Source organism: Lepidochelys kempii, chromosome 2 (genome assembly GCF_965140265.1).
Source record: "Lepidochelys kempii isolate rLepKem1 chromosome 2, rLepKem1.hap2, whole genome shotgun sequence".
Classification (NCBI taxonomy): Eukaryota; Metazoa; Chordata; order Testudines; family Cheloniidae; genus Lepidochelys; species Lepidochelys kempii.
The window spans coordinates 237655508-237669121 of NC_133257.1; the positions used below are offsets into that span (position 1 = coordinate 237655508).

A 13614-nucleotide genomic window follows, 5' to 3' on the forward strand; every position below is an offset into this window, starting at 1 on the left:
CATATTTCCAAGTCATTTAAGGGCATCCACAATTTCAAAAGAAAAGAAAGAAAGAAAGAAAGAAAGAAAGAAAGAAAGAAAGAAAGAAAGAAAGAAAGAAAGAAAGAAAGAAAGAAAGAAAGAAAGAAAGAAAGAAAGAAAGAAATGTACTATGATCTCAGTTTATGAAGAATCTTGCATGAGTGCAGTGGAGCTGACAGCTTTATATTGTTCTGTGCTTAATGGATGCTATATATTTTCAAAGATTCAGGTGTGTGTATAGGCTGGTTAGAAATTAGGCAAAATTAGTGTTAAAATCTGTATGAAAAGCCACAGCTTGGAATGTGGCTCCATCACTGAGATTCTGAAAAGGATTTCTCTGTGTCATTCAAATATACTACTCATTCCTTTCCTCCTTGTTCCTCCCAGAGGACAGCTGCTACATAGAGAGGAACCCTTATCCCCTTTGGACTACTTGTAAGGAATACTAAAAAGGGGTTCACGCTCCAAAGCAGCTGTAGTATTAGTCACAGAGTGACTTCATAGCCAGTCAACATTCTGAAGTGGGAAAAGAGTCTATAACCCTTTTCCACAACTGCTATAGAACTCACCACTCATGCCATGCTCTTTCACTTTGGGTTTGATACAAGGACTGGAATCGAATGGCTAATTAAATTTGCATAGATGGTTGGATATTACAGAAAGATGTCACTTACTGTGTTTGCTAGTTTAGACAACAGAGGGACGACTCCATGATCTGTTATAACAGCTAAATTCTCTTCATCTTTGGCTATGTTGGTAATAGCAGCACATATACTTGCTAAAACTTCTTTATTCTCAGATTTTAGCAAATTGACAATCAGTTCCAAGCCACCAACAAAGGAGCGAACCATTTCTCCAGCATCCTACGTGAAAACCAAAAGAAATGTTATTTTTAAATGACCAATCTGCATTAGATACAAATATTTAAAAATATATTAAAATGTACATTATGACCCAAATATTCAAAACACTGCAACTCTCATTGGGTTGCTTTTCCTAAGGGCATGTCTACACTACGTAATAAAGTCGAATTTATAGAAGTCGGTTTTTTAGAAATCAGTTTTATATATTCGAGTGTGTGTGTCCCCACAGAAAATGTTCTACGTGCATTAAGTGCATTAACTCGGCGGAGTGCTTCCACAGTACCGAGGCTAGAGTCGACTTCTGGAGCATTGCACTGTGGATAGCTATCCCACAGTTCCCGCAGTCTCCGCTGCCCCTTGGAATTCTGGGTTGAGATCCCAATGTCTGATGGGGCTAAAACATTGTCGCGGGTGGTTCTGGGTACATATCATCAGGCCCCCGTTCCCTCCCTCCCTCCGTGAAAGCAAGGGCAGACAATCGTTTTGCACCTTTTTTCCTGAGTTACCTGTGCAGACGCCATACCACGGCAAGCATGGAGCCCGCTCAGGTAACCGTCATCGTATGTCTCCTGGGTGCTGGCAGACGCCGTACTGCTGTGCTTCTTACACAGTAGCAGCAACCCCTTGCCTTGTGGCAGCAGACGGTACAGTACAACTGGTAGCCGTCATCGTCATGTCCGAGGTGCTCCTGGCCACGTCGGCTGGGAGCGCCTGGACAGACATGGGCGCAGGGACTAAATTTGGAGTGACTTGACCAGGTCATTCTCTTTAGTCCTGCAGTCAGTCCTATTGAACCATCTTATAGTGAGCAGGCAGGCAATACGGATTGCTAGCAGTCGTCCTGTACCATCTTCTGCCAGGCAGACAAGAGATGAGGATTGCTAGTAGTCGTATTGTACCATTTTCTGCCAGGCAGGCAAGAGATGAGGATGGTTGGCAGTCGTACTGGAACATCTTCTGCCGAGCAGCCATGAGATGTGGATGGCATGCAGTCCTTCTGCACCGTCTGCTGCCAGCCAAAGATGTAAAAGATAGATGGAGTGGATCAAAACAAGAAATAGATCAGATTTGTTTTGTACTCATTTGCCTCCTCCCCTGTCCAGGGGACTCATTCCTCTGGGTCACACTGCAGTCACTCACAGAGAAGGTGCAGCGAGGTAAATCTAGCCATGTATCAATCAGAGGCCAGGCTAACCTCCTCGTTCCAATAAGAACAATAACTTAGGTGCACCATTTCCTATTGGAACCCTCCGTGAAGTCCTGCCTGAAATACTCCTTGATGTAAAGACACCCCCTTTGTTGATTTTAGCTCCCTGAAGCCAACCCTGTAAGCCGTGTCGTCAGTCGCCCCTCCCTCTGTCAGAGCAACGGCAGACAATCGTTCCGCGCCTTTTTTCTGTGCGGACGCCATACCAAGGCAAGCATGGAGGCCGCTCAGCTCACTTTGGCAATTAGGAGCACATTAAACACCACACGCATTATCCAGCAGTATATGCAGCCTGGTCTACACTAGGACTTTAGGTCGAATTTAGCAGCGTTAAATCGATGTAAACCTGCACCCGTCCACACAATGAAGCCCTTTATTTCGACTTAAAGGGCTCTTAAAATCGATTTCCTTACTCCACCCCTGACAAGTGAATTAGCGCTTAAATCGACATTACCGGCTCGAATTTGGGGTACTGTGGACACAATTCGATGGTATTGGCCTCCGGGAGCTATCCCAGAGTGCTCCATTCTGACCGCTCTGGACAGCACTCTCAACTCAGATGCACTGGCCAGGTAGACAGGAAAAGAACCGCGAACTTTTGAATCTCATTTCCTGTTTGGCCAGCGTGGCAAGCTGCAGGTGACCATGTAGAGCTCATCAGCACAGGTGACCATGATGGAGTCCCAGAATCGCAACAGAGCTCCAGCATGGACCGAACGGGAGGTACGGGATCTGATCGCTGTTTGGGGAGAGGAATCCGTGCTATCAGAACTCCGTTCCAGTTTTCGAAATGCCAAAACCTTTGTCAAAATCTCCCAGGGCATGAAGGACAGAGGCCATAACAGGGACCTGAAGCAGTGCTGCGTGAAACTGAAGGAGCTGAGGCAAGCCTACCAGAAAACCAGAGAGGCGAACGGCCGCTCCGGGTCAGAGCCCAAAACATGCCGCTTCTATGATGAGCTGCATGCCATTTTAGGGGGTTCAGCCACCACTACCCCAGCCGTGTTGTTTGACTCCTTCAATGGAGATGGAGGCAATACGGAAGCAGGTTTTGGGGACGAAGAAGATGATGATGATGATGAGGTTGTAGATAGCTCACAGCAAGCAAGAGGAGAAACCGGTTTTCCCGACAGCCAGGAACTGTTTCTCACCCTGGACCTGGAGCCAGTACCCCCCGAACCCACCCAAGGCTGCCTCCTGGACCCAGCAGGCGGAGAAGGGACCTCTGGTGAGTGTACCTCTTAAAATACTATACATGGTTTGAAAGCAAGCATGTGAAAGGATTACTTTGCCCTGGCATTCGCGGTTCTCCTAGATGTAGTCCTAAAGCCTTTGCAAAAGGTTTCTGGGGAGGGCAGCCTTATTGCGTCCTTCATGGTAGGACACTTTACCACTCCAGGCCAGTAACACGTACTCGGGAATCATTGTAGAACAAAGCATTGCAGTGTATGTTTGCTGGCATTCAAACAACATCCGTTCTTTATCTCTCTGTGTTATCCTCAGGAGAGTGAGATATAATTCATGGTCATCTGGTTGAAATAGAGTGCTTTTCTTCAGGGGACACTCAGAGGAGCCCATTCCTGCTGGGCTGTTTGCCTGTGGCTAAACAGAAATGTTCCCTGCTGTTAGCCACAGGAAGGGGGGAAAGTTGAGGGGGTAGTCACGCGGTGGGGGGAGGCAAAATGCGACCTTGTAACAAAAGCACATGTGCTATGTATGTAATGTTAACAGCAAGGTTTACCCTGAAAGAGTGTAGCCACTGTTTTATAAAATGTGTCTTTTTAAATACCGCTGTCCCTTTTTTTTTCCTCCACCAGCTGCATGTGTTTCAATGATCACAGGATCTTCTCCTTCCCAGAGGCTAGTGAAGCTTAGAAAGAAAAAAAAATGCACTCGCGATGAAATGTTATCTGAGCTCATGCTGTCCTCCCACACTGACAGAGCACAGACGAATGCGTGGAGGCAAATAATGTCAGAGTGCAGGAAAGCACAAAATGACCGGGAGGAGAGGTGGAGGGCTGAAGAGAATAAGTGGTGGGCTGAAGAGAGTAAGTGGCGGACTGAAGACAGGGCTGAAGCTCAAATGTGGTGGCAGCGTGATGAGAGGAGGCAGGATTCAATGCTGAGGCTGCTGCAGGACCAAACCAGTATGCTCCAGTGTATGGTTGAGCTGCAGCAAAGGCAGCTGGAGCACAGACTGCCACTGCAGCCGCTCTGTAACCAACCGCCCTCCTCCCCAAGTTCCATAGCCTCCACACCCAGACGCCCAAGAACGCGGTGGGGGGGCCTCCGGCCAACCAGCCACTCCACTACAGAGGATTGCCCAAAAAATAGAAGGCTGGCATTCAATAAATTTTAAAGTTGTCAACTTTTAAAGTGCTGTGCTTAAAGTGCTGTGTGGCATTTTCCTTCCCTCCTCCACCACCCCTCCTGGGCTACCTTGGTAGTCATCCCCCTATTTGTGTGATGAATGAATAAAGAATGCATGAATGTGAAGCAACAATGACTTTATTGCCTCTGCAAGCGGTGATTGAAGGGAGGAGGGGCGGGTGGTTAGCTTACAGGGAAGTAGAGTGAACCAAGGGGCGGGGGGTTTCATCAAGGAGAAACAAACAGAAGTTCACACCGTAGCCTGGCCAGTCATGAAACTGGTTTTCAAAGCTTCTCTGATGCGTACCGCGCCCTCCTGTGCCCTTCTAACTGCCCTGGTGTCTGGCTGCGTGTAACCAGCAGCCAGGCAATTTGCCTCAACCTCCCACCCCACCATAAACGTCTCCCCCTTACTCTCACAGATATTGTGGAGCACAGAGCAAGCAGTAATAACAGTGGGAATATTGGTTTCACTGAGGTCTAACCGAGTCAGTAAACTGCGCCAGCGCGCCTTTAAATGTCCAAATGCACATTCTACCACCATTCTGCACTTGCTCAGCCTGTAGTTGAACAGCTCCTGACTACTGTTCAGGCTGCCTGTGTACGGCTTCATGAGCCATGGCATTAAGGGGTAGGCTGGGTCCCCAAGGATAACTATAGGCATTTCAACATCCCCAACAGTTATTTTCTGGTCTGGGAATAAAGTCCCTTCCTGCAGCTTTTGAAACAGACCAGAGTTCCTGAAGATGCGAGAATCATGCACCTTTCCCGGCCATCCCACGTTGATGTTGGTGAAACGTCCCTTGTGATCCACCAGAGCTTGCAGCACTATCGAAAAGTACCCCTTGCGGTTTATGTACTCAGCGGCTTGGTGCTCCGGTGCCAAGATAGGGATATGGGTTCCGTCTATGGCCCCACCACAGTTAGGGAATCCCATTGCAGCAAAGCCATCCACTATGACCTGCACATTTCCCAGGGTCACTACCTTTGATATCAGCAGATCTTTGATTGCGTGGGCTACTTGCATCACAGCAGCCCCCACAGTAGATTTGCCCACTCCAAATTGATTCCCAACTGACCGGTAGCTGTCTGGTGTTGCAAGCTTCCACAGGGCTATCGCCACTCGCTTCTCAACTGTGAGGGCTGCTCTCATCTTGGTATTCATGCACCTCAGGGCAGGGGAAAGCAAGTCACAAAGTTCCATGAAAGTGTCCTTACGCATGCGAAAGTTTCGCAGCCACTGGGAATCGTCCCAGACCTGCAACACTAAGCGGTCCCACCAGTCTGTGCTTGTTTCCCGAGCCCAGAATCGGCATTCCACAGCATGAACCTGCCCCATTAGCACCATGATGCATGCATTGGCAGGGCCCATGCTTTCAGAGAAATCTGTGTCCATGTCCTGATCACTCACGGGACCGCGCTGACGTCGCCTCCTCGCCCAGTATCGCTTTGCCAGGTTCCGGTGCTGCATATATTGCTGGATAATGCGTGTGGTGTTTAATGTGCTCCTAATTGCCAAAGTGAGCTGAGCGGCCTCCATGCTTGCCTTGGTATGGCGTCCGAACAGAAAAAAGGCACGGAACCATTGTCTGCCGTTGCTCTGATGGAGGGAGGGGCGACTAACGACACGGCTTACAGGGTTGGCTTCAGGGAGCTAAAATCAACAAAGGGGGTGTCTTTACATCAAGGAGTATTTCAGGCAGGACTTCACGGAGGGTTCCAATAAGAAATGGTGCACCTAAGTTATCGTTCTTATTGGAACAAGGAGGTTAGCCTGGCCTCTGATTGATACATGGCTAGATTTACCTCGCTGCACCTTCTCTGTGAGTGACTGCAGTGTGACCTAGAGGAATGAGTCCCCTAGACAGGGGAGGAGGCAAATGAGTACAAAACAAATCTGGTCTATTTCTTGTTTTGACCCACTCCATCTATCTTTTACATCTTTGGCTGGCAGCAGACGGTGCAGAAGGACTGCATGCCATCCACATCTCATGGCTGCTCGGCAGAAGATGTTCCAGTACGACTGCTAGCCATCCTCATCTCTTGCCTGCCTGGCAGAAGATGGTACAGTACGACTGCTAGCAGTCCGTATCCCCTGCCCGCTCACCATAAGACAGTTCAATAGGACTGACTGCAGGACTAAAGAGAATGACCTGGTCAAGTCACTCCAAATTTAGTCTCTGCGCCCATGTCTGCCCAGGCGCTCCCAGCCGACGTGGCCAGGAGCACCTCGGACACGACGAGGACGACTACCAGTGGTATTGCTCCGTCTGCTGCCAGAAGGCAAGGGGTTGCTGCTACTGTGTAGCAAAGCCGTACCGCGTCTGCCAGCACCCAGGAGACATAGGGTGACGGTTACCTGAGCGGGCTCCATGCTTGCCGTAGTATGGCGTCTGCACAGGTAACTCAGGAAAAAAGGCGCGAAACGATTGTCTGCCCTTGCTTTCACGGAGGGAGGGAGGGAACGGGGGCCTGATGATACGTACCCAGAACCACCCGCGACAATGTTTTAGCCCCATCAGGCATTGGGATCTCAACCCAGAATTCCAAGGGGCAGCGGAGACTGCGGGAACTGTGGGATAGCTACCCACAGTGCAACGCTCCGGAAGTCGACTCTAGCCTCAGTACTGTGGAAGCGCTCCGCCGAGTTAATGCACTTAATGCACTTAGAGCATTTTCTGTGGGGACACACACACTCGAATATATAAAACCGATTTCTAAAAAACCAATTTCTATAAATTCGACCTTATTCCGTAGTGTAGACATACCCTAAGAATTACAGTTAATTCAGAATCCACAGGGTCTCCTTGATGGCATATTAAGCCGAGACTATTTTACAGGCAGTCTAGAATACCTTCATATTTCACATTAGACGTGACAGCTCAAGACGAGGGACATTATTATCCATTCATTCACACAGTGTAAATGAACATTCAGTTCTTCTCCAACAGAGATTATACCAGCCATGATAGTGAATGTGAGACATGATCCTGGTGCACTAGGAGCACCTGATGAAGCAGCTGGACATTTTCTGGGATATCCTAACTAGGACTTGGAATGAAAACGCAAAATCAAAATCAAACTAAATGATATACCAGTGTGACTCTGCAGAACTACAACTGAAAAAAATTATTTATTTATCAATTCAGTTTACCAAGCAAATATTTATATATTAATATGTAAAGCAGAAAACTAGCAGTTTTGGTGCAGTGTGATTAAATTAATGCATATGGAATTCTTCTTAGGAATTTGTCTCTGGCAGAAAGGAACTGGCAGTTATGTGACATGCAGCATATGGTACTTTATGGACCCTTAAAAGCACATATAATGTAAATCTAACAGTCTTGTTTAAAGACAAATTCTTTACAACTACAAAATCACTGACCAATGCTATATCCCACAGACCATGTTGATGCGTTGTACTTCATTGAGCTGAAATGTCTGAAAGAAAATATACCCATATTTTCTTTGGTACAATGCTCACCATAAAGCATGTGATCACTTCATACAATCTATTTTTTAGTTTTTCTAGCAATCTATGATCAGAAACAATGCCAGGATAAGAGAGTATCTGCTAACTGACTATTCTAAAATTGTGAAATATTTCCTCCCTTAAAGGTCAAGGCATTATCATCTGGGGTAGTCTTAGGCCTGGACTTATCTTTAGCTGCCTGCACCACTAAGGATTTGGGCACTGGAATCAGTAAATAAAAACTCTGCCCCTTTAGGTGGCACAAAATATTGGTTTTTAGCCCTCTTTGGGATAGGGACACAAGAGGGAAGCAAAAAGAAAAGGAGTACTTGTGGCACCTTAGAGACTAACCAATTTATTTGAGCATGAGCTTTCGTGAGCTACAGCTCACTTCATCGGATGCATACCGTGGAAACTGCAGAAGACATTATATACACACAGAGACCATGAAACAACACCTCCTCCCACCCCACTCTCCTGCTGGTAATAGCTTATCTAAAGTGATCATTAAGTTGGGCCATTTCCAGCACAAATCCAGGTTTTCTCACCCTCCGCCCCCCCCCCCTCACAAACTCACTCTCCTGCTGGTAATAGCCCATCCGAAGTGACCACTCTCTTCACAATGTGTATGATAATCAAGGTGGGCCATTTCCTGCACAAATCCAGGTTCTCTCACCCCCTCACCCCCCTCCAAAAACCACACACACAAACTCAATCTCCTGCTGGTAATAGCTTATCCAAAGTGACCACTCTCCCTACAACATGCATGATAATGAAGGTGGGCCATTTCCAGCATAAATCCAGGTTTTCTCACCCCCCCACCCCCATACACACACAAAGTCACTCTCCTGCTGGTAATAGCTCATCCAAAGTGACCACTCTCCCTACAATGTGCATGGTAATCAAGGTGGGTCATTTCCAGCACAGATCCAGGCTTTCTCACCCCCCCAGGAACACACACACACACATAAACTCACTCTCCTGCTGGCAATAGCTCATCCAAACTGACCACTCTCCAAGTTTAAATCCAAGTTTAACCAGAACGTCTGTGGGGGGGGGGGGGGGGTAGGAAAAAGCAAGGGGAAATAGGCTACCTTGCATAATGACTTAGCCACTCCCAATCTCTATTTAAGCCTAAATTAATAGTATGCAATTTGCAAATGAATTCCAATTCAGCAGTTTCTCGCTGGAGTCTGGATTTGAAGTTTTTTTGTTGTAAGATAGTGACCTTCATGTCGGTGATTGCATGACCAGAGAGATTGAAGTGTTCTCTGACTGGTTTATGAATGTTATAATTCTTGACATCTGATTTGTGTCCATTTATTCTTTTACGTAGAGACTGTCCAGTTTGACCAATGTAAATGGCAGAGGGGCATTGCTGGCACATGATGGCATATATCAGATTGGTGGATGTGCAGGTGAACGAGCCTCTGATAGTGTGGCTGATGTTATTCGGCCCTGTGATGGTGTCCCCTGAATAGATATATGGGCACAGTTGGCAACGGGCTTTGTTGCAAGGATAGGTTCCTGGGTTAGTGGTTCTGTTGTGTGGTATGTGGTTGCTGGTGAGTATTTGCTTCAGGTTGCGGGGCTGTCTGTAGGCAAGGACTGGCCTTTCTCCCAAGATTTGTGAGAGTGTTGGGTCATCCTTCAGGATAGGTTGTAGATCCTTAATAATGCGTTGGAGGGGTTTTAGTTGGGGGCTGAAGGTGACGGCTAGTGGAGTTCTGTTATTTTCTTTGTTAGGCCTGTCCTGTAGTAGGTGACTTCTGGGAACTCTTCTGGCTCTATCAATCTGTTTCTTCACTTCCGCAGGTGGGTATTGTAGTTGTAAGAAAGCTTGATAGAGATCTTGTAGGTGTTTGTCTCTGCCACACAGATCTGTCAGGTTCCAAAATGGCCTAGCGAAGGTCCTCTTTCTTTCAAAGTGGTTTCCTTGGGTGTAGGGATGTCTCTAAAGAGGACCAGGTCCAATAAAAGAAGAGATTGTGTGTAGAGCAGTGTGCAAATATTCTCTGGTGAGGTAAATGTTTCAGTCCTTCCTGGCATTTAGTGAGCCACTGAGGATGGGACTGGTGAATCCAGGGTGTCCGATGGTCTGCTATTCAGAGAATCCCACAAGGAGTATGTCAGAACTATTGAATGAGGGTGCAGTGTGGAGCTCCCAAATGGGACCACTGATTACTGATCCTTTAGTCTGTGGGATACAGCCAGAACCAGAACCGGTATCACTGAATCCTGCTTTCTTGAATGGAAGGTTCATTCCTTAGGAGTCCCAACTCCTTAGGACTCACACATGAGGACTCATCCAACTTGGATTGAAATGGTGAGGGATTCTTTTTCTTAGAGGCAGCTCTGAATAAGGATCTGTCCTTATGCCTATGGTCATGTCCCCTACTCTAGTAAGAGGATTTCTTAGGCCTAGTCTATACTACAAAATTAGATTGACATAAATTTCTTTGCGTCAATCTAGTTGTTCATGTCTCCCACTGATGTAAGCTCTCCATTATATCAACATACTAACACCACCTCTCTGAATGGCATTGAGCAATAGTCAATGTATTGAGGTTGACGCAGCATGAATGTATACATTGAGTTACCTATGTCAGCACTAACATTCCTCCAGCAGTTGTCCCACAATGCCTCACACTGACAGTGCTGGTCACTATTGTGAGTTCCATTGCTCAGGGATCATGGAGACAGGAAGATCCCCCCTACCCCCCCCCACTTTAAAACCCTGTGAATTTTTGAAATGCCTTGCCCTGAGGTGGAGGAGGAAGAGGAGGGGATGGGGGACATGGGTGGGGGGGAAGTGTCCAGCTATGCCACGAGCCTGGACCTGTTTGAGACTCCAGTCCATCCTGGCATTCAAGCATGTGTGAGCCCAATGCAGGGGAAGGAACCTTGGGTAAGTGGGTATGTTTATTTCCCATTACACTGATGGTGCCCCCAAATTAGCAGGACACAACTACTCACATTTTATTAATATACTCATACTAGAAGAGGTAGCAATACAACAGAGAGTAGAGTGTTATCTGCTTTTCATTCCCCTGAGAGTTAGGTGGGGGTGGGGGCATGAGGAGCTCTTTGTTTATGTATCAGGGATATCCCCTGAATCTTTCTGAGAGATCTCAATGAAACTTCCATGGAGGTAGTCTGCAATCCTCTTCTGAAGGTTTCTAGGATTGGAAGCCTTATTTCTTTCTCAGAGGTAGGACTTTTTCCCATGACAGTCAGGGATAACTTTGCAGTCACCATTTATCAGGATCCCAATACAGGCACTCAGGACCAATGGTCACAGCAGGGGCAAACCTGAGGCAGGAAGTAGCAGAGGAGTGAGGAGTCCTGTTCCAGGCTAGTGTCATGCACATTCATGGCCACCAGAAGGCACAGGAGGCCAAATGGAGAGTCTTGAGGCACCCCTGATGTCCTGCCTATGGTAAGTCATGACAAAACCAAAGTGCCTTTAACTGGTGAGTGAGGGGCAGCAGAACATGCAAGTGGCCCTTGACATAGAGTAAGCCCTGGTGTTGCTCCTGGCCCGCTGTCTTGAGTTCCTTGGGAAAGGATTTTTCTCTATATCTGAGTGGATTAGTGACAGGAGGTCTTGGTCAACTATGGCACACAGGAAGTTCCAGGGCTTAAGAATGCATGGGAACTCCATGCGGGGGAGGGGAGAGGCTCATGGCTAGTGAGATAGTCCCCTTTTCAGGACAAGGCATCAGTGGTCTTCTTCTGGGCCTTCGGGTGGTACGTGATGGTGAAATTGAAGCATGTGAAGAATGGGTCCCAGTGAAGCTGCCTCTGGTTCAGGGCTTTGGCTTGGCAGAGCTATTCTATATTTTTATGATCTGTGTATACCTATACTGGATACCAAGCACCCTCCAAACAGTGGCATCACTCTTGAAATGCTGCTTTGATGGCTAGAATCTCTTTATTTAGAATACTGTAATACTGTTAGACTGGAGTGAACTTCCGTGAATAGTAGGTGCAAGGGCAGAGGAGCTGTTGGGGACCACACCTTTGACAGAGTATGGCCCAAATTGCCACATTAGAGGCATTGCTCTTGATGACAAAAAGTCATGCCTGGTCAGGATGAACCAGGATTGGGGTGCTTGGAAAGGTCAACTTGAGGTGGTTGAATGCTTGTTGGGCCTCCAGAGACCAGATGAAGGAAGAGTTTTTGCAGAGAAGCACTATCAATAGGGCACTTTGGCCTGAAAACCCAGAGATGAAGTATATATAAAAATTGGTGAACCGCAGGAAACATTGCAGCTCCTGATTTTTTGGGGGAGAGGCACCCAGGTCTGTACCACCTCCATCTTCCTGGAGCCCATTTGGAGGCAGCCGGGTGACAGGTTGTAACCAGAAACTCCATGGAGCACTGGTTGAAGCTGCACTTTTCAAGTTTTGCATACAGGCCATGTTGGCGGAGCCATTCCAGGACCAACCAGACATGCTGGGTGTGCTGTTCAGGATCATTGGAACAGTTGAGGATATCATCTCGTTAGATTACAATGTACTGATCTAGGATGTCATGGAAGACTTCATTTATGAAGTGCTGGAATGTTGCAGGGGCATTTGTGAGGCCAAATGGCATTACCAGGTATTTGTAATGGCTGTACTGGGTTTGAAAAGCCATCTTCCACTCATCCTTGGCTGAAATCCAAACCAGACTGTAGGCTCCCCATAGGTCAAGTTTTGTGAATATCTGGGCCAATCATACATGGTCCAGTAGCTTTGGGATGAATGGAAGGAGGCATCAATTCCTGATAGTAACTTGACTGAGGGCCTTGTAATCCACACATAGGCGCAGGCTTCCATCTTTCTTTTTAACAAACAGAACTGGGGCCCCAGAAAGAGAGATAGATGGCCATATGAAACCCTTGACCTGATTCTCTTGGAGGTAGGAACACAGGGCAGCCAGTTCAGGTTTCGACATCTCAAAGATAGGGCCAAATGGCACCTTGGCCCCTGGTTACAGCTCGATCAAGCAGTCACAATCACAATGTGGGGGTAGGGTGTCAGCCTGCTTCTTTCCAAAGATGTCACCATAGTTGCTGGAGTCAATTCTGGGGTGATAGAAACTGATCCACAGCCAGAGCCCAGGGGTATATGTCTTGGTTCTGGGGTTCACCAGACAGTGTGCACAGACAGACTTGCTGGCAAAACTTGGAGCAGAAGCTAACCTGATGCTCATGCCAAAGGATGTTTGGATCATGAGCCACCAGCCATAAAATGCCAAAGATTATGGGGAAGAGTGGTGAGCAGATCATTCTGAACTGAAAGACCGTCCGATGGTCCCGAATGGCACCATCTCCTGTGTCATGGGCTCCAGTGACAGGAGTGAGCCATCTATAGTTTCCACTAGGTCACGGACAGTCTCTAATTGAACCAAAATACCTAGGGCTTGGGCTGTATCAGTACCAGTGATTAGTTGTCCACTGCCCAGGAGTCTACCAGTGCCCACTGTGGCGGAATTTGGTTTAGATCCCCTGACACACGAAGGCAGACCTGGACCTTAAGGTGCAGCCAGTGTTCACCATGTCTGGGGCATGCCTTGGTGAGGAGTAAGGGGACATTGTCTTGGGGCTTGCCTAGGGCAACTCCTTCTACCAACTCAAGTGAGAACTGAGTCATGCTAGAGTTTGGGATGGGCAGCTGGAAAGAGTATGGCTGGA

At 47.4% G+C, this 13614-nt stretch overlaps 1 protein-coding gene across 5 annotated transcripts in view; it reads right to left on the reverse strand.

The window, feature by feature from the left end:
• Positions 1-13614, reverse strand: part of ODAD2 (outer dynein arm docking complex subunit 2) — a 198908-nt gene that overhangs the window by 46265 nt on the left and 139029 nt on the right. For all 5 annotated transcript variants that reach the window (XR_012157599.1, XM_073334342.1, XM_073334346.1 and 2 more), the window contains exon 18: positions 696-884. Coding sequence is in view for 4 of the 5 variants with exons in the window: in XM_073334342.1 (XP_073190443.1) it covers positions 696-884 (189 nt within the window). In the remaining variant the exon portion in view is untranslated. The remainder of the gene's footprint in view (positions 1-695; positions 885-13614) is intronic.